This window comes from Myripristis murdjan, chromosome 10 (assembly GCF_902150065.1).
Source record: "Myripristis murdjan chromosome 10, fMyrMur1.1, whole genome shotgun sequence".
NCBI lineage: Eukaryota > Metazoa > Chordata > Actinopteri > Holocentriformes > Holocentridae > Myripristis > Myripristis murdjan.
The window spans coordinates 22,562,102-22,587,666 of NC_043989.1; the positions used below are offsets into that span (position 1 = coordinate 22,562,102).

Consider the following 25,565-nt stretch of genomic DNA (forward strand, 5'->3'; position numbering starts at 1 on the left):
TAGAAAATTGTCAATCAATCAATCAATAGAAGGAAAAATATTCACAAAACTATGTATACAATATTGTGTTACAGGGGGAACAAATCCTTTTTTTCTTTTCTTTTACTTTGATAATTTTCAGGTTTATTTCTTTTTTTTTTCTCTTTTTTTTGGGAGGGGGGGGGGGGGGGGGTTCTTAATTTCATGTCATTACCCTGTTTGTATGTTGTTGTTTTTTTTTACTTGCTCTTTTTTCATGTTTTTGAAAGTAATCAAATCAATCTGCTCAGGATTCATATCGTTAAGACACAACACATTGTGGTGTTTGTGACATGGGAACAGCTTGTCTTTCAGTGGTTTCAGGATTGTATTTTTATACATTAATATGTCATAACTTCATAACTGTGATGCCAACTTGCCACCCATTTGGACAATTTTTATGCAGCGTTCGACTTTGGTTGTAGTGTGATAAACCACCACTGCAATTGACACCTAAGTCAAAGTCCCAATTGTCTTCTTCTATTGTGACATCACAGAATGAGTGCTGGAGATTCTCTAACAGCATCATGTCTGTGTTGATATCATGAGGGCTATGAATGCCTACACAATACTCCAGTGTGTGTGATGACATAAGAACACAAAACACTGTTTAGTATTCCACATTGAATTTGATGTTACATATTCTAATGCAGCATCCCACAGTGATTTAGTGAATGAGCTATGGTGTAACGGTATTTTCTTTAACATAATAACTAGTGCACTTTGCTTCCTTTCCTTGGTGACCCTTATGTCTGTATATTGTGCTTTTAATATAAGTGTAACATAATTAGGATAACATACTGTCTGTTTTTCTCCTTTCTTTTCCTGGTGTGCTCCATGGATGGCCCTTCCCTTTGATGTCCAGCAGGTAAGATAATTTTACTTTTCCTGATTTCTTTGACAGAGTGAAAAAAATCGCGGTCCACCCACTTTTATAATTAATCTGCCATACAGCCTCATCAGTACCACACACTCAACTCCCACCATCATTATCAAACAAGGCAGACCTATAATTTCATTTTAACCCTTTTCTATTTTCTTCAACTAATGTTTATCCATGTATATGCATAAACCATATATGTTGCTTCAAAATTGATATCAAAAGAAGACGTTTAAGTTGAAACCTACAGTTCCAAAATACAAGCAGCTTCCTTTGCTCTTCCCTGTGTGTTCTGTGTGCTTCCAGCCTCGTTTTTCAACTGCATGCATATTTATAACTTTGCAGCCAGCAACTGAATAATGCACAGTCACGAGGTGGAGGATGTTATGGTTTGAGGCATACATGCAAATGCAGCTACAGTTTTGTGCGTGTGTGTGTACGAGAGAGAGAGAGAGAGAGAGAGAGAGAGAGAGAGAGAGAGAGAGAGAGAGAGAATTCTTACCTGTGCAGACAGTATGTTTTGTTAACATAGAAATAAAAATGCAGCTGTTGGATTAATACAAAGTATTAATATTCATTTTTGATCGTGGCTTTAGTGCTGAAGTATATTTCGTATTGAATAACGTTTCTCCTCCCCTACTCAAATGTAGGTCACTGGCTTCATCAGTTAGATTGGATCAGAAAGCGAGAGAATTTAATTTTCTTCTTTTTTTTTAACACCAGGTTTGTTTGTGTTACTGTGAATGTATATGTTCATGTGGAGGCCAAATGAGTAAAAAAAAAAAAAAAAAAAAAACACATACATGCTTCGTTTTTTTTTTCTGATAAAACTCGAAATATTTCCCTGCTCTGCATTTTAGATTTGTTAAAAGCAGCTGGAAGGCGTTAATGTGATTCCTGTTGATCCTTTATGGGTGCAGGAGGTGGTCAGATTTATTAGGCCATGAGTAGATGGAATAGTCGTGGCTGCAGTGGCACATTATTACTTTTAAAAGCGCTTGGACACGTTTTGTTATCCGGGTGGCGTTGATATCTCTATGGTTTTACGTCTTATTGGAATTTGTCCGACTGTGTAAGCTCCATAGCCTATATGGCACGTAAGGTTTTGTTAGGTATAGCAGAACATTTGTCCACAGACCCACAGATAACATAAGATGATGATGATTAGCACCGCCAACAGCACCACTGTTGGTGGTGCTGTTGCATAAGGAAAATGCTCATATAACCTCGGCGAATGGCTATACCCAGTCACTGCCCTTCGTTGAAAAAAAAATAGGCGATGACTGTGTACACATATCTACTGAGGCTGTCATATACATGGTGATTTTATATGGATTTGACAGAGGATAGGGGGAAATCCGTTAAACGAGATAGGAGCTCTCCTCCTCGGATTTTTTGTGTTATTTTAGCTTGCATTTTCACATAAGATAAAAAAAAAAGTATGTTGCGGAATATGTGCACATCATGGGATTGCAGATTCTCCATTTTGATTTTCTGCATACTTGCTGCGGTGAGCGGACAAATTCGTTATTCCATACCAGAGGAAATGAGAAAAGGGGTTTTTGTCGGAGACGTGGCAAAAGACCTGGGTCTGGGCGTAAAACGGTTGGTGTCTGGTCGGGCTCGGCTTGTAATAGACGGCAATAACCAATATGTTGCGCTGAACCAGAACAAAGGACATCTCGTTGTCAATGAAAGAATAGACAGAGAAGAACTGTGCGCTAAGAAATCTCCGTGCAGCTTTAGTCTAGAAATTGTCCTCGAAGATCCACTTGAATTGTTTTCCATTACCATCGAAATACAAGATGTAAACGATCATGCCCCTGCTTTTCCCAAAAAGGAAATTAACTTGGAAATAAGTGAATCGACGCCAACAGGAACGGTGTTTATGCTTGATAGCGCAGCTGACCCCGACGTAGGAATCAATTCACTGCAAAGTTACTCGTTAAAAAGAAGCGATAATTTTGCCCTCAAACAACACAGTCGAGCAGATGGGAGTAAATACGCTGAAATGGTGCTTCAGTCTGGATTGGATCGTGAGAAACAAAGTGAGCATACTCTCATACTGACAGCAACCGATGGTGGGGAACCACAAAAGTCTGGTACTGTTAATATACATATTACCGTTTTGGACGCAAATGACAATGCGCCTGTCTTCACGGAGTCCTTATACAAAGCATCAGTTTTAGAGAATGCTTTGCGCGGGACAGTTATTGTTAAAGTGAGTGCTATCGACGCAGATCAAGGCTATAATGGTAACGTATCCTATTCCTTCACACACCTAGAAGAGAGTTCGATTTTTCCATTTTCAATTAATGCATACACTGGGGAGGTTGAACTCACCGGTGACATCGATTACGAGATTTATCCACATTATGAAGTAAACCTTCAAGCTAAAGATCCATGGGGTGTGGCGGGTGCCAGCAAACTCGTTATCGAGCTGATTGATGTGAATGATAATAGTCCAACAATCAGTATGACTTCTTATTCTGGTAAAATCTCCGAGGATTCGGCCCCTGGTACAGTTGTGGCATTAATTAGTGTCCACGATAAGGATTTCGGTAAAAACGGACAGGTGCGTCTAAATATAGAGGGCAATGTTCCATTCAAAATTAAATCTTCTCTCAGAAACTATTACGCACTGGTTACGGAGCAAACTCTTGACCGAGAAAAAGTTTCTTCTTACAACCTCACTCTCACTGCCATAGATGAGGGCTTGCCAGCTTTATCGAGCAGGAAAACAGTTTCTTTAGACGTTAGTGATATTAATGACAACGCACCAGCCTTCGGTCAAAGTGTATACAGTACTCAGGTGATGGAGAACAATTCTCCTGGTTTCTCTTTGTTACGGATCAAAGCCTCTGACCCAGATAAAGGTCAGAATGCACAGATATCATATTTTCTTATCGACGGTGATGTCAACGGAAATCTGGCCTCCGCATACTTCTCCATCAATGCGGAGAGCGGAGAGATTCAGGCCATACGTTCACTCGACTACGAACAAGTCAAAGAGTACAAAATATTAGTTAAAGCTCAAGATGGGGGCTCGCCACCTCTCATTAGTAACACGACAGTCATTATACACGTTCAAGACCAGAACGACAACGCCCCTCAGGTGCTGTATCCAGTCCAGACTGGTGGCTCTCTGGTGGCTGAAATGGTGCCTCGTTCAGCAGAGGTGGGCTATCTGGTAACTAAAGTGGTGGCTGTTGATGTGGACTCTGGCCAGAATGCCTGGCTCTCCTATAAACTGCAGAAGGCCACAGACAGGGCGCTGTTTGAGGTGGGCTTACAGAATGGGGAAATCAGAACTATCCGCCAAGTCACTGATAAAGATGCTGTGAAACAAAGGCTAACTGTTGTGGTGGAGGACAACGGCCATCCCTCTCGTTCAGCTACAGTCAATGTTAACGTGGCGGTGGCGGACAGCTTCCCTGAAGTGCTGTCGGAGTTCACTGACTTTACACAGGACAAGGAGTACAATGACAATCTGACTTTTTACTTGGTCTTGGCTTTGGCTGTGGTTTCATTTCTGTTCATCACGTGCGTGGTGGTTATTATATCAGTGAAAATCCACAGGTGGAGACAGTCTCGCATCCTGTATCAGTCCAACCTGCCGGTGATTCCATATTACCCCCCACGTTACTCAGACACTTTGGGAACAGGAACTCTCCCACACGTGTACAATTACGAGGTGTGCCGGACGACTGACTCCAGAAAGAGTGACTGTAAATACATGCAGCCCATGAGTCAGAGTTTGCTGAGTGTTGATGGAGTTGGGACTGATACACTGCAGAAGGAGAAGCAATCATCTGCGCTGTCTCAGATGTTGACTCTGGTGAGTTGGTGACCTTTAACGCATTTATGTAAACTACAACTTCTTCAACTACTAACGTCACAAAACTTTTAAGTGTAGCTTGCAAGTAGACGGGAGAACTAACTGACGCTACAGGTATTTAGTTATGTTAATTGATATATACTGAACGGCTTAAAAAAAATTATGTTTAATATTCATACATTCCTGTTTATTTTCTCTACGAAATTGTCTACATTAGTCTGTAAAAAAGCTTTAAATATCACCACCGGAATCTATACAAGGCACATCCTTAACATGTGCTCTGAAGAAGGCTATCAGCTGAAATGTCTGTCATGTGTTACAGCAGATATTGCCGATACAATATATGTACCGTTAATGCTCCTGTGTACTTGTAAGCCACTCTTGCAGTTTTAAACCATTAGTCAGCTTGTCTCGTGCCGTTGAGCACACATTTCTTTGTTTGAGAGCAGACATGCTGCCGAAAATAGCTCAAACGCCACTAAATTTGCGTCATTGAAGGCTCGTTTACTCTGGACATGTAAAGGAATGTTTCTCTTCAGAGACGGAGAATCATGATTGTCAAGAAGCAGTCATATGTTGTGTCGCTGTCCATCGTACTGAAATGGTGTCTCTTTGAAAGTCACCGTGTTGTTATTTTAGTGCTACACTGTTGTACTTAGTTGTTGTACCTTTGACCTCTATTCGTTTCTAAGTCAGAAACAATCAGTTAAAATGATAATAATGACAAGCAATTGGGTATTATATCCAATATAGAAAGAAAATACGTTGATAACATTTGAACTTTTTTGAAAACGTCGATACATTCCTGGATTTAATGTCCAAAGAACTGCCTGGATCTGCTCTCTTGTCTTTCTGCTGCCCTCTAAACATTGTTGATTAAGTCACACAACTCAGATTTAGATAAGTGTCCATATAAGTTTTGTTTTGTTGTGTTTTGGTGCAATTGCATCCGGTAAAATCGGTAACTTTTTGGGAAAGCTGCACCACTGTCCTCAGAATCCTCGGCAATGGTTGAAATAGTAAAACATTTGAAACTGACTGCTAATCTTTGGGTTTCTTGTAATTTAATGGTACTTTTCAATCATTTTTTTTCTCCAAAAGGTTATACGTTTTGACATTTTCACAGGGTTACAATGATAGTGTTTTATGTTATTATGTGCCCATGTGTGACATTACATGTATTAATTTTCAAGTTTTCATTGTTTTTGATTGTTCAATTAGACACTGATGTTGCTGTACAGAGAGATGTTGAAAACATATATCCAGCAAGAGTATTTTTAGTCTTGTATACACCATTTGGTGTTCACTTTTTAGACTCTAAGGGACGCTGTTGGGCAGTAAAACGTGCAGTGGTGTCAGACAGTCCTTCTCCCCTCACGCGCCCCTCCCAACATTTATGATATCTGCAGAGAGGCTCCGATTGAGTTTTGTTTGCTAGGACTCCAAAAAGACACATTATCTCATACACTGGTATGTGGCCGTGGAAGACTTACCCAAAAGCAACCAGGACAATATATTAGCCTACAGACAAGCACCGTCTTATCAATTTTCAGCATTTGAGCCTGCCCTGCTGGATTTTTCGTTCCTACGATGGCCATTGGAAGATTTCTCACCCACGAATGCATAAGATGGCGACTCTTTTGTGGATTGCGACAGCGAGCAGGTCTGTTTTATTTCCTGCTTTATGTGGCTAACCTGGTCGGTGGCCAGATTCGGTATTCTATACCAGAGGAGATGAAGAAAGGGTCTCTTATCGGTAACGTAGCTCAAGATCTTGGATTGGATCTGAAAAGGCTCCGCTCTGGCCGGGCTCGTATCGTGACCGGAGAAAATATCCAGTACACTGAGCTGAAGACAGACAAAGGGATCCTAGTCGTGAATGAGAGAATAGACAGAGAGCAACTTTGTGGGGATGTAACCCCGTGCAGCTTGACCTTCGAAATTATTTTAGAAAATCCGATGGAATTACATAGAGTGACTATTGAAATTATGGATATAAATGATCACGCACCTGTCTTTCCAAACAAAGATAGTCCTGTCAGCTTTGAAATCAGCGAATCAGCTGTAGTTGGAGTACATTTTCCTCTACAGAACGCAGAAGATCTTGATGTAGGACAGAACACTTTGCAAAATTACATTTTAACGCCAAACGACAATTTCATATTGAAACAACATTCAAATCCAGACGGGAGTAAATATGTTGAAATGGTGCTTCAGAAACCGCTAGACAGAGAACAACGTCCCCGTTTCTCATTAAAGCTGATTGCAGTGGACGGTGGAACTCCACAGAGATCCGGTGCAGTAAATATAGATATCACTGTTTTAGATGCCAACGATAATGCCCCTGTGTTCAACCAGTCAGTGTACAAAGCATCTGTGATGGAAAACACCGATAAAGGCACTAAAGTTATTACAGTAAATGCCACGGATGCTGATAGTGGTTCAAATGGACTTATTACCTATAGCTTATCTAACGTGAAAGGCAGTGTAACTGATATATTCACCATTAACGAAAGCATCGGTGCAATATATGTGTCCGGTCAGATAGATTACGAAAAGGATAAAAAATACGAGGTCAGGGTAGAGGCAAAGGATCAGGGTGGCTTAATCGGCACAAGTAAAGTTATATTTGAAGTTTTTGATGTCAATGACAATGCTCCAGTTATTAATATTATGTCATTTTCCAGTCCCGTGTCTGAGGATGCCCCTCTTGGTACAACGATTGCTATTATAAATGTCAAAGATGCAGATTCAGAAAGAAATGGGCAGGTGACATGTTCTATTGATGCTAATCTTCCGTTTAAAATCCAGTCGTCCCTAACAAGCTATTACAATTTGGTCTCTGATCAGTATTTTGACAGGGAGACTTTGGCAGAGTACAACATAATTATAAAAGCTACCGATTCAGGGTCTCCTCCTCTTTCTAGCTCGACTACATTACGTCTGACAATATCTGATGTAAACGACAACGCTCCACTATTTGATACAAATACATATTCAGTTTACATCACAGAGAATAATTCCCCTGGGATTTCCATATATACTGTCAGCGCACGTGACTCTGACTGGAATCAAAACGCGAGAATCTCTTACTTCCTGGAGGACACACAAGTCAGTGGTAGCCCCGTATCTACTTATGTATCTATAAACCATGACACTGGAGTTTTACAAGCCGTTCGCTCCATTGATTATGAACAAATTAAGCAAATTCAACTCGTTGTCAAAGCGCAGGATGGAGGCTCCCCTCCACTCAGTAGCAACGTGACGGTAAAAATACTGATCCAGGACCAGAACGACAACGCCCCTCAGGTGCTGTACCCAGTCCAGACTGGTGGCTCTCTGGTGGCTGAAATGGTGCCTCGTTCAGCAGATGTGGGCTATCTGGTGACTAAAGTGGTGGCTGTTGATGTGGACTCTGGCCAGAATGCCTGGCTCTCCTATAAACTGCAGAAAGCCACAGACAGGGCGTTGTTTGAAGTGGGCTTACAGAATGGGGAAATCAGAACTATCCGCCAAGTCACTGATAAAGATGCTGTGAAACAAAGGCTGACTGTTGTGGTGGAGGACAACGGCCAGCCCTCTCGTTCAGCTACAGTCATTGTTAACGTGGCGGTGGCGGACAGCTTCCCTGAAGTGCTGTTGGAGTTCACTGACATCACACAAGACAAGGAGTACAATGACAACCTGACTTTTTACTTGGTCTTGGCTTTGACTGTGGTTTCCTTTCTGTTCATCACGTGCCTGGTGGTTATTATATCAGTGAAAATCCACAGATGGAGACAGTCTCGCATCCTGTATCAGTCCAACCTGCCGGTGATTCCATATTATCCCCCACGTTACTCAGACACTTTGGGGACAGGGACTCTCCCACACGTGTACAATTACGAGGTGTGCAGGACAACTGACTCCAGAAAGAGTGACTGTAAGTTTGGCAGAGCCGGTAGTCAGAACGTCCTGATAATGGATCACAGTTCAACAGGGACGATGCAGCGGATACAGAGTGACAAGAGCATCCTGGATGAACCAGACTCTCCTCTAGAGGTTAGTTAAAAATTGAAATATTTTCTCCTTTCATGCGTCCTACGTTTCTTTGTCATTTCAGTTCAGTTGCCGTGATAAGCGGCAACAGCATGCATTAATTTCCAATTTCAGCACCATGGACAGTGCCTTACATTGTCTCCTTTACCAGACTTCTATGTGGAAAGCTTTTCACAGGTGGAATAGCTGAGTACTTTCTTTTGGCTTGGAAACCACTAACCACTAGAGCTAATTCACAACTCTTACTTATCTTTACTCTTATACAGAATCCCAAAGCATTGTGTTAAATGTATGTTGTTTCTAATAAAAAAAAAAAATGCTGTGTTCATTAGCTGTGTTTCAGTACATTTTGGTTCTAAAAGCTAAAGCAGCATCACATGCGTCTGAACAAGTAATTTTAGAGGTTATTATCCGGCTCTTTAGAGAAGTATCCCCCCCCACACACACGCACGCACGCACGCACACACACACACACACACACACACACACACACACACACACACACACACACACACACACACACACACACACACACACACATTCTTCTCCTGTCGACTATTCATGGTATTCATTAATCGGACTCTAAGGGACGCTGTTGATCAAGAAAACTAAATTTCGGCCAGTGTTTTTTACTCAGTGAAGTCACCTCCCTCATTTCTGTTCTTGGAGAAGATGATATGTCCTATGAGCATTTAACAACGAAGGCGTCGACGGAAATACACTGGCTTTAATACAAGGTTTGAGTCGAGAGGAGGTTGGACGTTTGAATGGTTTTACAGCACAGTCTTCTCGGATTCTGTATTGTCACGTTTCAGTTGGTTAGTTTCCTGTCATGACTTTGAAAATATGCGTTCTCTATTGGATTCTAAGATGGCGTTTTTGTTACAACATAGCGTGGCCAGTTTTTCTGCTTCTTTTTTGTCATCTTACCAGTGGTCAGATTCGGTATTCAGTACCGGAAGAAATGAAGAAAGCGTCCCTCATCGGCAACATAGCACAAGACCTTGGGATAGACCTGCAGAGGCTCCGTTCTGGTCGGGCTCGTATCGTGACCGCAGAGAGCATTCAGTACGTCGAGCTGAAGGCAGACAAAGGGGTGTTAGTCGTGAATGAGAAAATAGACCGAGAGCAGCTTTGTGGAGAAGTAACACCGTGTAGCTTCAGTTTTGAGGTGATTTTAGAAAACCCTTTGGAATTACACCAAGTTACAGTCGAAGTACTGGACGTAAATGATAATTCACCTTCCTTTCAGCAACACGATATGAAATTGACCATAGGAGAATCAGCCGCACTGGGATCACGTTTTGTACTACCAACTGCCAATGATCCTGATGTAGGAATCAATGGACTCCAGGATTACCATTTATCTCCAAATGAAAATTTTATTTTGAAAAAGCACTCAAACGTTGATGGTCGGAAATATGCAGAGATGGTGCTTCAGAAAGCTTTAGACAGAGAAGAGTATCCCCGACTTTCACTCACACTGATAGCAGTGGACGGTGGCACTCCACAGAGATCTGGTACGGTAAATATTGACATCTCTGTTTTAGATGCAAACGATAATGCCCCTGTATTCAACCAGACAACATACAAAGCTATTGTGATGGAAAACGCAGAGAGAGGTACATATATAATCACTGTTAACCCTCCTATTCTGTTCATTTTGGGCTAACACTCATGAGGTTCCCGGTCACATGTGACCGGTAACATTGTATTTGATTATAAATCCACTATGATACATATTATCACCTAATGTTGTGTTAGATCTTTTTATCAACTTCTGCTCTTGTGAAAATGACAAGTTTTGAACTTCTATTTGCTATGTATGTGCTGTAGGCCTAATTTACCTGAGATCATACCATTCGTTTTTTAGGGAAAAAAACATTATATAGATATTATTTTGACTATAACAAATACTCAGATGAAACATATTGTAGTATTTATCACAGAGTACTTCATTTCAATGTTTTCCAAAGACACTGTTTTGAAAACATTTCAATTTTCTAAATAGTGGCAAAAAAATAGCATCTTTTGTGTTCCCGTCAGCATTGACCAGTATGATTTAGTTAGTCATCCTCATGACATTTTCACATGGAAGCTGACCGTTCCTCTCAGGTGGGGATGAGGTCCAGGAAAAATTACCATTTTTGGACCGAAAGGTGACCACAACTTCAGCTGGGTCTTCTTCCTGACACCTGACACCTGACAGGTGTCAGGTGTCAGGAGACAGGTGTTGGCAGTTCCCGTGGTAGGTTCCCGTGAGGGTTGCCATGGAAGCCAAAAAGGGGCAAAGTTGTGTGTGTCTGTGTGTGTCTGTGTCCGTGTGTGTGTGTGTGTGTGTGTGTGTGTGTGTGCCTGCTCAAAGACACCTACATGTTGGCGTGTGGGAAAGAAGTCTGAGAAATACTTTCCCGTGGGGGTTGCCATGGAAGCCAGAAAGGGTATAAGGTGTGTGTGTGTGTGTGTGTGTGTGTGTGCCTGCTCAAAGACACCTACATGTTGGGGTGTCGGAAAAAGTCTGAGAAATACTTTCCCGTGGGGGTTGCCATGGAAGCCAGAAAGGGTTATAAGGTGTGTGTGTGTGTGTGTGTGTGTGTGTGTGTGTGTGTGTGTGTGTGTGTGTGTGCCTGCTCAAAGACACCTACATGTTGGGGGTGTCGGAAAAAGTCTGAGAAATACTTTCCCGTGGGGGTTGCCATGGAAGCCAGAAAGGGTTATAAGATGTGTGTGTGTGTGTGTGTGTGTGTGTGTGTGCCTGCTCAAAGACACCTACATGTTGGGGTGTGGGAAAGAAGTCAGAGAGATACTTTCCTGTGGGGGTTGCCATGGAAGCCAGAAAGGGGTATAAGGTGTGTGTGTGCGTGTGTGCGCGCGTGTGTGTGTGTGTGTGTGTGTGTGTGTGTGTGTGTGTGTGTGTTCACACACATCTGTGTCTGCTCAAAGACACCTGCATGTTGGGGTGTGGGAAAGGAGTGTGGGAATGTGTTTAACTCTATTTTATACACTAATTGTAGTCTTACCCATTCATTTCTAATGACCGGTCATTTGTGACCGGGAACACCATGGGTGTATACAAGTTAAATAAACATTCAAAAATTAATAAAAATTCTCCAAATTTATTTTATGTGTTCAGATGCCATGTGTGAACAAAGTCATGGAACCTCATGACAAACAGATGAAATTAACTGCATTTTTTGGAGAGAAAACTTGTACACCGGTCAGATTTGACCGCGAACACGACAGGAGGGTTAATGCCACTGATGCAGATAGCGGATCGAATGGTTTGATTTATTATTCTATTTCCGAAATGCAAGGCACAGTAGCCAGTTTATTCGAAATTAACAAGACAACAGGCATGATATTTCTTTCAGGGCAAGTCGATTATGAAAAGAAAAAAAATATGAAATACGTGTGGAAGCAACAGACCAAGGAGCCTTAACAGATTCTGGTAAAGTTATAGTGGAGGTAATTGACGTAAATGATAATCCACCTATCATAAATGTGATGTCATTCACTAGTCCAGTGTCAGAGGACTCACCTCCTGACACAACAATTGGAATAATTAATGTTAAAGACCTGGATACTGGTGATAACGGACACGTAACATGCACAATTGACAAGCACGTACCTTTCAAGATTAAATCGAGTTTAAGAAATTATTATACACTAGTAACTGATGCTGTATTAGATCGTGAAACAGTTTCTGAGTATAACATCAGCGTAGTTGCTACAGACGCAGGATCTCCTCCTCTCTCAAGTAAGAGAACCTTTCATCTAAAGGTGTCTGATGTCAACGATAATGCTCCAGTGTTTCCACAGGGCGTTTACAATGCATTTATCTCAGAAAATAACTCCCCCGGTGTTTCTCTACTTACTGTTAGAGCCAAAGACCTCGATGAAAACCAAAACGCCCGTATATCTTATATTGCGGAACCATTAGTTATGGGCCGATTACCGGGATCAGATTTTGTCTCTGTCAATGCAGAGAGCGGAGTAATACATGCTGTGCGCTCGTTTGATTATGAGCAAATAAAACAACTTCATTTCATTATCAAAGCACAGGATGGAGGTTCCCCTCCACTCAGTAGCAATGTCACTGTAAAAATACTGATCCAGGACCAGAACGACAACGCCCCTCAGGTTTTGTACCCAGTCCAGACTGGTGGCTCTCTGGTGGCTGAAATGGTGCCTCGTTCAGCAGAGGTGGGCTATCTGGTGACAAAAGTGGTGGCTGTTGATGTGGACTCTGGCCAGAATGCCTGGCTCTCCTATAAACTGCAGAAAGCCACAGACAGGGCGCTGTTTGAAGTGGGCTTACAGAATGGGGAAATCAGAACTATCCGCCAAGTCACTGATAAAGATGCTGTGAAACAACGGCTGACTGTTGTGGTGGAGGACAACGGCCAGCCCTCTCGTTCAGCTACAGTCATTGTTAACGTGGCGGTGGCGGACAGCTTCCCTGAGGTGCTGTCGGAGTTCACTGACTTTAGACAGGACAAGGAGTACAATGACAACCTGACTTTTTACTTGGTTTTGGCTTTGGCTGTGGTTTCCTTTCTGTTCATCACGTGCCTGGTGGTTATTATATCAGTGAAAATCCACAGGTGGAGACAGTCCCGCGTCCTCTATCACTCCAACCTGCCGGTGATTCCATATTATCCCCCACGTTACTCAGACACTTTGGGGACAGGGACTCTCCCACACGTGTACAATTACGAGGTGTGCAGGACGACTGACTCCAGAAAGAGTGACTGTAAGTTCGGCAGAGCCGGTAGTCAGAACGTCCTGGTGATGGATCACAGTTCAACAGGGACGATGCAGCGGATACAGAGTGACAAGAGCATCCTGGATGAACCAGACTCCCCTCTAGAGGTTAGAATGCTTCCGTTTATTTTTCATTAAAACTGTTTTTTGCTTTAACTGCTGACATATGCTGTCAACTGAAATTCAGCACCATGGACAGAGAGAACATTTGTCTTGGTCTCCCTAGCATCTCCTTTCTCTCTCATTCAAAGGCTCTCTGATAAACTGCCCGTGTCGTGGGGATTAGTTTTTTGTATTCCTTCTTCAGTTTGTATGCAAGCGTACGCATTTATTTGTTTGTTAGATGGTTTGTTTATTTAACCATTCATTAAATTACATAGGTGAACCAGAATTTCCTCTCGAAGTGAGATATTTTGGCTGTATTCACGACGTTGAATTAACGATCAAACAAATAAATATCACATAAACCAGTTAATCAGTAACAGTAGTTTGCTGAGTAGATATAATAAATGTGGTTTACTTTTTTACATAGCTAAAATATCTTTTATCCCTTTTTGGTTAATGCGTGCTGTTGAAAGTCTTTTCAGCCTATATGATTCAGGCTTAAGGTCTTGTGTTGCAGCTTTACAAAGTCCAGTGACATTGATTGTTGAAAAAATCATTGTAATAACGATTTTCTTTAACTGTTAGACCGTTTCAAACGGTCACACATGTTTGTTTTAATAGTCTTACTAAATCGTAACATTGCAGGGCCAACTTAAAAGGCACCAGAGGGGGGAAATCTTTTAAGATTTTTTCAAACGCATCAGGTAATAAGTGTGTCCTTATTTGCACCTTTTGTCATTCAATGCAGCTTTCTACCACCCATTTTCACAGTTTGAGGACTAGTTAAATGAGGTATAGAATATCAACATGTGCGGCACCTCGGTATCCGTTGGATTAACGATAATTTCACTGCTGAATCCATGTGCCATCTTACGATAAACTTGGATTCTATAGAAGAGGCACTGGTTATTCAGCAATCAAATAAATGTTGATTTAACTGTTTCATGAAACATGGTGTTCCTGATGCTGGACTCTAAGGGACGCTGTTGCTCAACTAAACGTTATCAGTTATACTTCCCACTGTTCTCTACCAGAGAGAATAAGAGAGTAAGCCTTATTTGGTGTGAGATTCGACGGAAATACATTCGTTTTGATTGACATCATCGTGCGTCTATGTAAAGGATATCTTTGACACCATTAATTTGTACACTTCGTCAAGCAAGGACTTTACTTGGAAAACTGCACACCATATATGACTACAGTCTATGCTTCTGTGTTTTTGTGCTATGGCGTTCAATATCCAGTACGTAAAATGGCGTTTTGATTGTGGACAAAAATGCCAGCTGCTGCTATTTTTTCTATATCTCAGTCATACTGTCAGCGGACATATCCGATATTCAATCCCAGAGGAGATGAAGAAAGGATCTCTAATTGGTAATGTAGCACAAGACCTTGGTTTGGATCTTAAAAGGCTCCGTTCTGGCCGGGCTCGTATCGTGACCGGAGAAATCATCCAGTACACTGAGCTGAAGACAGACAAAGGGATCCTAGTCGTGAATGAGAGAATAGACAGGGAACAGGTTTGTGGAGACGTAACACCGTGCAGCTTCAGCTTTGAGGTGATTTTAGAAAATCCTATGGAGCTACATCACATAACTGTTGAAATTTTGGACATAAATGATCATTCGCCCACGTTCAAGAGAAACAGCCTGCATTTCGAGATAAGTGAAACAGCTTCTAATGGGGCTCGTTTTTCACTGGCCAGTGCAGATGATCCAGATGTAGGTGTGAACGGCCTTCAAGAATATATTTTGACGCAGAACGATTATTTTATTCTGAAACAAAACTCTAATGCAGATGGGAAAAAATACCCTGAAATGGTGCTTCAGAAGCCATTAGACAGAGAGGAGCATCCCAGTATGTCTCTAAAGCTAATAGCTGTAGATGGTGGAGTTCCGCAGAGATCGGGTACAGTAAATATTGATATTACTGTTTTAGATGCGAATGATAACGCGCCTGTATTCAGTCAACCTGTTTACAAAGCAGCTGTGATCGAAAACGCCCCGAAAGGCAGTTTTATTACAACGGTTAACGCCAGTGATGCAGATTACGGAACAAATACTATAACAACTTATTATTTTTCAGATATCAACAGTGCTGTCAGTGATTTGTTTTCCGTTGATGAAAAAACGGGCAATATTTTAGTTACAGGTGTGATCGATTACGAAAAGGACAAAAAGTATGAATTTAGAGTTGAAGCAAAAGATCAGGGGGGGTTAACGGATTCTAGTAAAGTGATAATTGAAGTTATTGATGTAAATGACAATGCCCCTGTCATAAGCATCATGTCATTCACTAGTACTGTGTCAGAGGACTCTCCTCCTGGCACAACCATTGGCATAATTAATGTTAAAGACCTTGATTCAGGTGATAATGGGCAAGTGACTTGTACAATAGACAAGCATGCACCTTTCAAGATAAAATCAAATTTAAGAAACTACTATACACTGGTAACTGATGCTGTGCTAGATCGAGAAATTGTCTCTGATTTTAATATCACTTTAGTTGCTACAGACGCAGGATCTCCTCCTCTCTCAACTAAGAGAACCTTTCATCTAAAGGTCTCTGACGTCAACGATAATGCTCCAGTGTTTCCACAGGGCGTTTTCAAAGCGTTTATTTCCGAAAACAACTCTCCCGGTGTTTCTGTACTTACTGTTAGAGCTAAAGATCCGGATGAAAACCAAAACGCCCGTATATCTTATATTGTGGAACCATTAGATATTGGTGGACTTTCTGGATCTGATTTTGTCTCTGTCAATGCAGAAAGCGGAGTGATATATGCCATGCGCTCGTTTGATTATGAGCAGATCAAGCAACTAGATTTCATTGTCAAAGCGCAGGATGGAGGCTCTCCTCCTCTCAGTAGCAACGTCACGGTAAAAATACTGATTCAGGACCAAAACGACAACGCCCCTCAGGTTCTATACCCAGTCCAGACTGGTGGCGCTCTGGTGGCTGAAATGGTGCCTCGTTCAGCAGAGGTGGGCTATCTGGTGACAAAAGTGGTGGCTGTTGATGTGGACTCTGGCCAGAATGCCTGGCTCTCCTATAAACTGCAGAAAGCCACAGACAGGGCGCTGTTCGAAGTGGGCTTACAGAACGGAGAAATCAGAACTATCCGCCAAGTCACTGACAAAGATGCTGTGAAACAAAGGCTGACTGTTGTGGTGGAGGACAACGGCCATCCCTCTCGTTCAGCTACAGTCAATGTTAACGTGGCGGTGGCTGACAGCTTCCCTGAGGTGCTGTCGGAGTTCACTGACTTCACACAGGACAAGGAGTACAATGATAACCTCACTTTTTACTTGGTCTTGGCTTTGGCTGTGGTTTCTTTTCTGTTCATCATATGCCTGGTGGTTATTATATCAGTGAAAATCTACAGATGGAGACAGTCTCGCATCCTGTATCAGTCCAACTTGCCGGTGATTCCATATTATCCCCCACGTTACTCAGACACTTTGGGAACAGGGACTCTCCCACACGTGTACAATTACGAGGTGTGCAGGACGACTGACTCCAGAAAGAGTGACTGTAAGTTCGGCAGAGCCGGTAGTCAGAACGTCCTGATAATGGAGGAGCCCATTTTAACACGGACGATGCAGCGGATACAGAGTGAGAAGAGCATCCTGGATGAGCCAGACTCTCCTCTAGAGGTTAGTTTGTTTTGGTTCTTCTAGAATGGAAATATGCTGTTTTTTTTGTTTTGTTTTGTTTTTTTGTTTTTTTTTTTGTTTGTTTGTATGTTTTTTACGTCTTTGTTATTTAGTTATTGTATAGTTGAATCGGTATAATTTTCAGGTCATTACCTTTGCTTTTCAAATTCCAGTTTTAACGTTTCGTTTAAATTAGAAGTAGGAATTTTTCCTCACTGAAAAATTTCAGTGGTCATTTTCCTCTCAAATGGAAAGCAGTATGCCTATAAGGTCTTGCATTAAATATAATTTCCTTTTAATCTTGATTATTATTATTATTTCAGAATGGCTTTGCTATTTGTTTGGTCATAAATATGGATTTCCTCTAACCTTCGACAAAGTTCTAATTTAAGGAGTATTTTGACTGGTTCTTTGCAGTATCTATTACGTAGACAGTGATATAAAAATTAGCAGAGTTTACTGTTTGACATTTAAAAATTAACTGTGCTGCATGATACGTATATTATTATTTCATGATGCACGAGGTTATACATGCTCTCAATAATCAGCTGATTTAAAATATACATTTTTCATAAAGGACGTTACACCAACAAGATAAGTTGTTTCCCATTTTAGTTTTCAGACGCTAAGGGACGCTGCTGGCCAGTGAAACGGTTCTGCTTAGTATTGTTAGATAGAGCGCTGCCCTTCCTGTTGATGTAATCAGAGGATAGAGCCTTTCCTCCACACGAAGAGGGTCTAGACGATCACACACGCAATACGGATTCCACAGTTGAGTTTTCTACAAAATGTTTTGAGTTTTATACTTCTTCTGTCACGCTTTGTAATAATCAAGGACTTGTATTCTTGCAGTTATCTTAATTGCCTTCAAGGAGCTTTCCAACATGAATACTGCTACATTGCTGCAACGTTTTAAATGGCATTATTGCTCAGACCTGCGGTGGAAAATCGGACTACTTTTTTTTCTTCTATTTGTCAGTCCACTTGCTAAATGCCAAATACGCTATTCCATTCCAGAGGAGATGAAGAAAGGGTCTTTCATCGGTAATGTAGTACAAGACCTTGGTTTGGATCTAAATCGGCTTCGTTCTGGTCGGGCCCGCATCGTGACCGGAGAAAGCATCCAGTACATCGAGCTGAAGACAGACAAAGGGATTTTGGTCGTAAATGAGAGAATAGACCGAGAGCAGCTTTGTGGAGATGTAACGCCGTGCAGCTTCACCTTCGAAATAATTTTAGAAAATCCAATTGAGTTGCATCGTGTAATAGTGGAAATTTTCGATGTAAATGATCACGCGCCTGTGTTCAAAAATCATCACATGAAAATGGAAATTAGCGAATCTGCTATCGTGGGCTCACGCTTCATTTTAGAAAGTGCAGATGACCCAGACGTAGGACTCAACGGGCTGCAAAATTATATATTAAGCTCAAGCGACAATTTTGTTTTGAAACAGCACGCCAACCCAGACGGTACTAAATTTGCGGAAATGATACTTCAAAAACAGCTCGACAGAGAGGAGCTACCTCGTCTCTCACTGAAACTGATAGCAGTGGATGGCGGAACTCCCCAGAGATCTGGTACAGCAAATATAGATATCACCGTTTTAGATGTAAATGATAATGCTCCGGTATTTAACCAGTCTGTATACAGGGCTACTGTATCAGAAAACGCACCAAAAGGAACCTACATTATAACCGTAAATGCTACAGACGCTGACAACGGATCTAACGGTTTGGTGACTTATGCTTTCTCTAATTTGAAAGGAAACTTGGCTGACGTATTCGACATTGACAAAAACACTGGTGAAATAACGGTAGCTGGTGAAATAGATTTTGAAAAAGACAAAAAATACGAAATAAGAGTTGAAGCTAAAGATCAGGGAGGTTTGACGGACCTCGGTAAAGTAATAATCGATGTTGTAGATGTTAATGACAATGCACCAGTAATAAACGTCATGTCCTTTTCTAACCCTGTCTCTGAGGATGCCCCAGTAGGCTCGACGATAGCCGTCATTAATGCGAAAGACGCAGACTCAGAAAGAAATGGCCAGATAACTTGTTCAGTTGATGTGAAGTTGCCTTTCAAAATTAAATCATCATTAAGTCACTACTACACGCTGATATCAGATGTAGCTTTTGACCGTGAAAAAGCACCAGAATACAGTATCACTATAACGGCAACAGATTCAGGCTCCCCGCCTCTCTCAAGTACCATAAATTTACACCTTAAAATTAGTGATGTAAATGACAATGCCCCATTGTTTGAAAAAAGTACTTATAACGCTTACATCACAGAGAATAATTCTCCTGGAATGTCCATAATCACTGTCAGCGCACTTGACTCTGACTGGAACCAAAATGCGAGAATTTCGTATATTCTGGAAGACACACAGATCAGTGGTAGTCCAGTCTCGACTTACGTATCTATGAACTCTGAAACTGGAGTCCTGCACGCGGTTCGCTCCTTTGATTATGAGCAAATCAAACAACTTCAGCTCGTTATCAAAGCGCAGGATGGAGGCTCTCCTCCACTGAGTAGCAACGTGACAGTAGAAGTACTGATCCAGGACCAGAACGACAACGCCCCTCAGGTGCTGTACCCAGTCCAGACTAGTGGCTCTCTGGTGGCTGAAATGGTGCCTCGTTCAGCAGAGGTGGGCTATCTGGTAACTAAAGTGGTGGCTGTTGATGTGGACTCTGGCCAGAATGCCTGGCTCTCCTATAAACTGCAGAAAGCCACAGACAGGGCGCTGTTTGAAGTGGGCTTACAGAATGGGGAAATCAGAACTATCCGCCAGGTCACTGATAAAGATGCTGTGAAACAAAGGCTGACTGTTGTGGTGGAGGACAACGGCCAGCCCTCTCGTTCAGCTACAGTCAGTGTTAACGTGGCGGTGGCGGACAGCTTCCCTGAAGTGCTGTCGGAGTTCACTGACTTTACACAGGACAAGGAGTACAATGACAATCTGACTTTTTACTTGGTCGTGGCTTTGGCTGTGGTTTCCTTTCTGTTCATCACGTGCCTGGTGGTTATTATATCAGTGAAAATCCACAGGTGGAGACATTCTCGCATCCTGTATCAGTCCAACCTGCCGGTGATTCCATATTATCCCCCACGTTACTCAGACACTTTGGGAACAGGGACTCTCCCACACGTGTACAATTACGAGGTGTGCAGGACGACTGACTCCAGAAAGAGTGACTGTAAGTTCGGCAGAGCCGGTAGTCAGAACGTCCTGATAATGGAGCCCAGTTCAACAGGGACTATGCAGCGGATACAGAGTGAGAAGAGCATCCTGGATGAGCCAGACTCTCCTCTAGAGGTTAGCATGTTTCCCTTTTTACTGCATAAAAGCTGTCTCATGCGTTAATTGTTGTCATTTACAGACAACTGAATTTCAGGACCACGGACAGAGATAGGATCAGTGTGAGTTTCCCCCTGCTTTCCATTTTCTCTCACTCAAAGCCTCCCTCATAAATTGCCTATGTAGTGGGAATTTTTCTCACTTCTCTGTTGTATACATTGTATTTTATTTTATTTTATTATTTTTATCTATTCGGTCGTGATAAAGTTAGTACTGTCCAATTATTTTTATAGCCTAGTCTTAATTGCTGTTCTCATGTTTCTCACATAGTTTGGCAGTAATCAGACATACAAAAAACTCGATATTTTCAGTATATCTCTGAGTCCACCCTTGTAGAAATATTGCATGTGTGAGTCCCTTTCGTCACCATTGGTCTAACAGCTCCTCTTTAACTGAAAAAGCATTGAGTTTTGCATTACGGTAAATATTATAGCAGTTGTCTGTGATATGTATCAGTGTTTGGTTTTAAATCATCAGCAGCATCATAATCATCATCATCACCATCATGATCATCATAAAGAATGTGATTTTGAATTTATATGACTGGATAGTAGACTATTTAGACATAACTCTATTTTAGTTTTCACAGTTCTTGATTTAGAGCGTGGTTTTAACGGTGATATGTTTCCCCTCTGTCCTTCGCCACTCAGTACAGCTTAATTATTTGCTTCCAACACATGTGATGTTCATATTTTGAACTCTAAGTGACGCTGTTGAACAGTAATTGAACTGTGCAGTGGGTTGTTGTTCAGTGCCCTCCTGTCTTAGATCACTAATGTAGAGAAAACGTCATTGAGAGGGTGCTTGAACGTGTTGTACGATCGTTTTCAATATAGGACTATTTTCCTTTTTTGAATAGAAGACTGAAAGTAGCTGACATTGTAAAATTCATAAGGGCTATTTTATTGCTGGCTTTTCGTTTCGGGATATTTCCTTGTCTGACATGGCATTTCGACAACTTCCCTGCAAAGAAGGGCGTTTATGTCGCGCTTCTGCACGGATATGCCTTTTGCTGCTACTGTATTTCTTTAATGTCATCGCTGGTCAAATTCGGTATTCTATTCCGGAGGAAATGAAGAAAGATTCTGTTATCGGCAATTTAGCTCAAGACCTTGGTTTGGATCTGAAAAGGCTCCGTTCTGGACGGGCCCGTATCGTGACCGGAGAAAACATGCAGTATGCCGGGCTGAAGACAGACAAAGGGATCCTAGTCGTGAAAGAGAGGATAGACCGAGAACAGCTTTGTGGAGATGTAACGCCGTGCAGCTTCAGCTTTGAAATCATTTTAGAAAACCCTATGGAACTTCACCATATAACAATAGAAGTCTTAGACGTCAATGATCATTCTCCCGTATTCAAGAAAACAGATATCCAGTTGGAAATAAGTGAGTCAGCTAACATTGGGGCGAAGTTTATGCTGGACAATGCAGAAGATCCTGATGTTGGTGTTAATGGTCTGCAGAACTATGTTTTAACGTCAAACAATAATTTCGCTTTAAAACAGCATTTAAATCCAGACGGGAGTAAATATGCTGAGCTGGTGCTTCAGAAGCCATTAGACAGAGAGGAGTTTCCTCGCCTATCTTTAAAGCTGATAGCAGTGGACGGTGGAACACCACAGAGATCTGGTACAGTAAACATAGATATCACTGTTTTAGATGCCAACGATAATGCTCCTGTTTTTAACCAGTCTGTGTATAGGGCCACGGTGATGGAAAATGCACCCAAGGGCACTAACATTATCACCGTGAACGCTACAGACGCAGATAGTGAACTGTATGGGCATATAATATATTCACTTTCAAATATAAAGAGCAATGTGGCTGACTTGTTATCTATAGATGAAAACTCGGGCATATTATCAGTTTCTGGCCCAATCGATTTTGAAAAAGATAAAAAGTATGAGCTCAGAATAGATGCAAAAGATCGAGGAGGTTTAACGGATTCGAGTAAAGTGATAATTGATGTAATTGATGTAAATGATAATGCCCCTACGATAAATGTGATGTCATTCACCAGTCCTGTGTCAGAGGACTCTCCTCCTGGCACAACCATTGGCATAATTAATGTTAAAGACCTGGATTCAGGTGATAATGGGCAAGTGACTTGTACAATAGACAAACATGCACCTTTCAAGATAAAATCGAATTTAAGAAACTACTATACATTGGTAACTGATGCTGTGCTAGATCGCGAAATTGTCTCTGATTATAACATTAGTGTAGTTGCTACAGACGCAGGATCTCCTCATCTCTCAAGTAAGAGAACCTTTCATCTAAAGGTCTCTGACGTCAACGATAATGCTCCAGTGTTTCCACTGGCTGCTTACAGTGCTTTTATCTCAGAGAATAACTCCCCAGGTGTCTCCATACTTACTGTTAGGGCTATTGATCTTGATGAAAATCAAAATGCCCGAGTTTCTTATCTTCTAGAGGCTTCTAATATTGACGGATCTCCAGTATCTGAATATGTCTCTGTTAATGCAGAAAGCGGGGTCGTACATGCAGGACGGTCATTTGATTATGAGCAAATAAAACATCTCGATTTCATTATCAAAGCGCAGGATGGGGGCTCTCCTTCACTGAGTAGCAACGTGACAGTGAAAGTACTGATCCAGGACCAGAACGACAACGCCCCTCAGGTGCTGTACCCAGTCCAGACTGGTGGCTCTCTGGTGGCTGAAATGGTGCCTCGTTCAGCAGAGGTGGGCTATCTGGTGACCAAAGTGGTGGCTGTTGATGTGGACTCTGGCCAGAATGCCTGGCTCTCCTATAAACTACAGAAAGCCACAGACAGGGCGCTGTTCGAAGTGGGCTTACAGAATGGGGAAATCAGAACTATCCGCCAAGTCACCGATAAAGATGCTGTGAAACAACGGCTGACTGTTGTGGTGGAGGACAATGGCCAGCCCTCTCGTTCAGCTACAGTCAACGTTAACGTGGCGGTGGCGGACAGCTTCCCTGAAGTGCTGTCGGAGTTCACTGACTTCACACAGGACAAGGAGTACAATGACAACCTGACTTTTTACCTGGTCTTGGCATTGGCTGTGGTTTCCTTTCTGTTCATCATGTGCCTGGTGGTTATTATATCAGTGAAAATCTACAAGTGGAGACAGTCTCGCTTTCTGTATCAGTCCAACCTGCCGGTGATTCCATATTATCCTCCTCGTTACTCAGACACTTTGGGGACAGGGACTCTCCCACACGTGTACAATTACGAGGTGTGCAGAACAACTGACTCCAGAAAGAGTGACTGTAAGTTCGGCAGAGCCGGTAGTCAGAACGTCCTGATAATAGATCCCAGTTCAACAGGGACGATGCAGCGGATACAGAGTGACAAGAGCATCCTGGATGAACCAGACTCCCCTCTAGAGGTTAGTGAGCGGGTTCCCTGTGACTGTTTGCATATTTGGCTCATTTTCGTGTATGCTTTTCACTTAATTAGAGATTGTTAATATACAACGATAGAAAATGTTAATATGCATGTACGGTATAGTTTGAACCGAAGTGATCCCAGGCATTACGATGTAACTTTTGTTTTGGAATTTTCCTATATATCCTATGATGCTGAAGCAGTTATTTCCTGTTATTTCCTTATTTCTAATAAAGTGTTAGGTTGTATCACCGTCTTTAAAATATAAAGCGTCGTTTCCTTGTTATAATGATACATAATTACTGGAGGAATAGCTGTTAATATGCCAGAGCTTTGATATAAATGTTTGTGCGTGTGTGTGTGTGTGTGTGTGTGTGTGTGTGTGTGTGTGTGTGTGTTTGTAAGAGCACTTTTTGTTTCCCCCTTTGGACTGTAAGGGACGCTATTGGTCAGCAAAACATTCAGTGTCTCCTCCTCTCGCCATTCTGTGCTTTGCCCAGTAGCGACTATGTTGCAGGGCTCAAAGAATACAGGCTTATCATGTGAAAGAGGAAGAATTTGACAAAATCAAGTAGACCTACAATCTATGGAAGCCGTACTATTTATTTTAATTAATAATATTTGAGGAAGTATCAGGACCTGCTGGTTTTGTTATGGCAACCCAAGGATTTTTCACACCCACGTCTTTTAAATGGCGTTTGATTTCTGTATTACGATGGCAAGTGGGACTGCTTATTTTCATTCTTTATGTGGATAATAGAGTGGTCGGCCAGATCCGCTATTCTATACCAGAGGAGATGAAGAAAGGGTCTCTTATCGGTAACGTAGCCCAAGACCTTGGCTTGGATCTGAAAAGGCTTCGTGCTGGCCGGGCCCGTATCGTGAGCGGAGAAAACATCCAGTACACCGAGCTGAAGACAGACAAAGGGATCATAGTCGTCAATGAGAGAATAGACCGGGAGCAGCTCTGCGGCGAAACCACACCGTGTAGTTTCAGTTTAGAGGTCATTTTAGAAAATCCAATTGAACTCCATCGTGTGACTGTGGAAATTTTGGACGTAAACGATCATGCACCTTTCTTTCCAAATAAAGACATTCGCTTTGAAATGAGCGAATCTACCACGATCGCAGCACAATTTCCCATAGAAAATGCCGTTGATCCTGACGTTGGTCTTAACGCTTTACAAAATTACATTCTTTCTCCAAATAATTACTTCGTTCTTAAACAGCACGCAAATCCAGACGGCAGTAAATATGCTGAATTGGTTCTTCAGAAGCCATTAGACAGAGAAGAACACCCCAGTGTCTCTCTCAAAGTAATAGCAGTGGACGGTGGAACACCACAGAGATCTGGTACAGTAAATATCGATATTACTGTTTTAGATGCAAATGATAATGCCCCTGTGTTCAATCAGTCAGTATACAGGGCTTCCATTGTTGAAAATGCTCCAAAAGGAACTTACATTACAACAGTTAACGCCAGTGATGCAGACAGTGGTTCTTATGGGGAAATCATATTTAGCTTTTCA

The 25,565-nt window shown here is 41.9% G+C and overlaps 7 protein-coding genes across 7 annotated transcripts in view; all 7 read left to right on the forward strand.

Moving 5' to 3' along the window:
• The window catches only part of LOC115366762 (protocadherin gamma-C5-like), a 256,394-nt gene that overhangs the window by 73,277 nt on the left and 157,552 nt on the right, over nucleotides 1–25,565 (forward strand). The gene's annotated exons all lie outside the window — the stretch shown is intronic.
• LOC115366932 (protocadherin beta-16-like) lies at nucleotides 3,714–8,786 on the forward strand. Its single transcript, XM_030062602.1, has 3 exons — nucleotides 3,714–4,736; nucleotides 6,393–6,731; nucleotides 8,025–8,786. The coding sequence occupies exons 1-3, from the start codon at nucleotides 3,714–3,716 to the stop codon at nucleotides 8,784–8,786; spliced, it is 2,124 nt and encodes a 707-aa protein (XP_029918462.1).
• LOC115366933 (protocadherin beta-16-like) lies at nucleotides 9,568–13,798 on the forward strand. The gene is made up of 3 exons (XM_030062603.1): nucleotides 9,568–9,976; nucleotides 12,871–13,646; nucleotides 13,790–13,798. Exons 1-3 carry the CDS (start codon nucleotides 9,607–9,609, stop codon nucleotides 13,796–13,798), a joined length of 1,155 nt encoding a protein of 384 aa, XP_029918463.1. The 5' UTR covers nucleotides 9,568–9,606.
• LOC115366934 (protocadherin gamma-A8-like) lies at nucleotides 14,870–17,323 on the forward strand. The gene is made up of 2 exons (XM_030062604.1): nucleotides 14,870–15,233; nucleotides 16,521–17,323. Exons 1-2 carry the CDS (start codon nucleotides 14,870–14,872, stop codon nucleotides 17,321–17,323), a joined length of 1,167 nt encoding a protein of 388 aa, XP_029918464.1.
• Nucleotides 17,559–20,670, forward strand: LOC115366935 (protocadherin beta-16-like). The gene is made up of 4 exons (XM_030062605.1): nucleotides 17,559–17,569; nucleotides 18,279–18,559; nucleotides 19,118–19,120; nucleotides 19,850–20,670. Exons 1-4 carry the CDS (start codon nucleotides 17,559–17,561, stop codon nucleotides 20,668–20,670), a joined length of 1,116 nt encoding a protein of 371 aa, XP_029918465.1.
• Nucleotides 21,608–24,539, forward strand: LOC115366936 (protocadherin gamma-C3-like). The gene is made up of 3 exons (XM_030062606.1): nucleotides 21,608–21,974; nucleotides 23,262–24,037; nucleotides 24,474–24,539. The coding sequence occupies exons 1-3, from the start codon at nucleotides 21,608–21,610 to the stop codon at nucleotides 24,537–24,539; spliced, it is 1,209 nt and encodes a 402-aa protein (XP_029918466.1).
• Nucleotides 24,545–25,565, forward strand: part of LOC115366937 (protocadherin gamma-A11-like) — a 3,143-nt gene continuing 2,122 nt past the window's right edge. Inside the window, exon 1 of the mRNA XM_030062607.1 lies at nucleotides 24,545–25,565. This exon is cut by the window's right edge and continues 1,560 nt beyond it. Within this exon, the coding sequence (XP_029918467.1) occupies nucleotides 24,690–25,565 (876 nt within the window). The 5' untranslated portion in view covers nucleotides 24,545–24,689.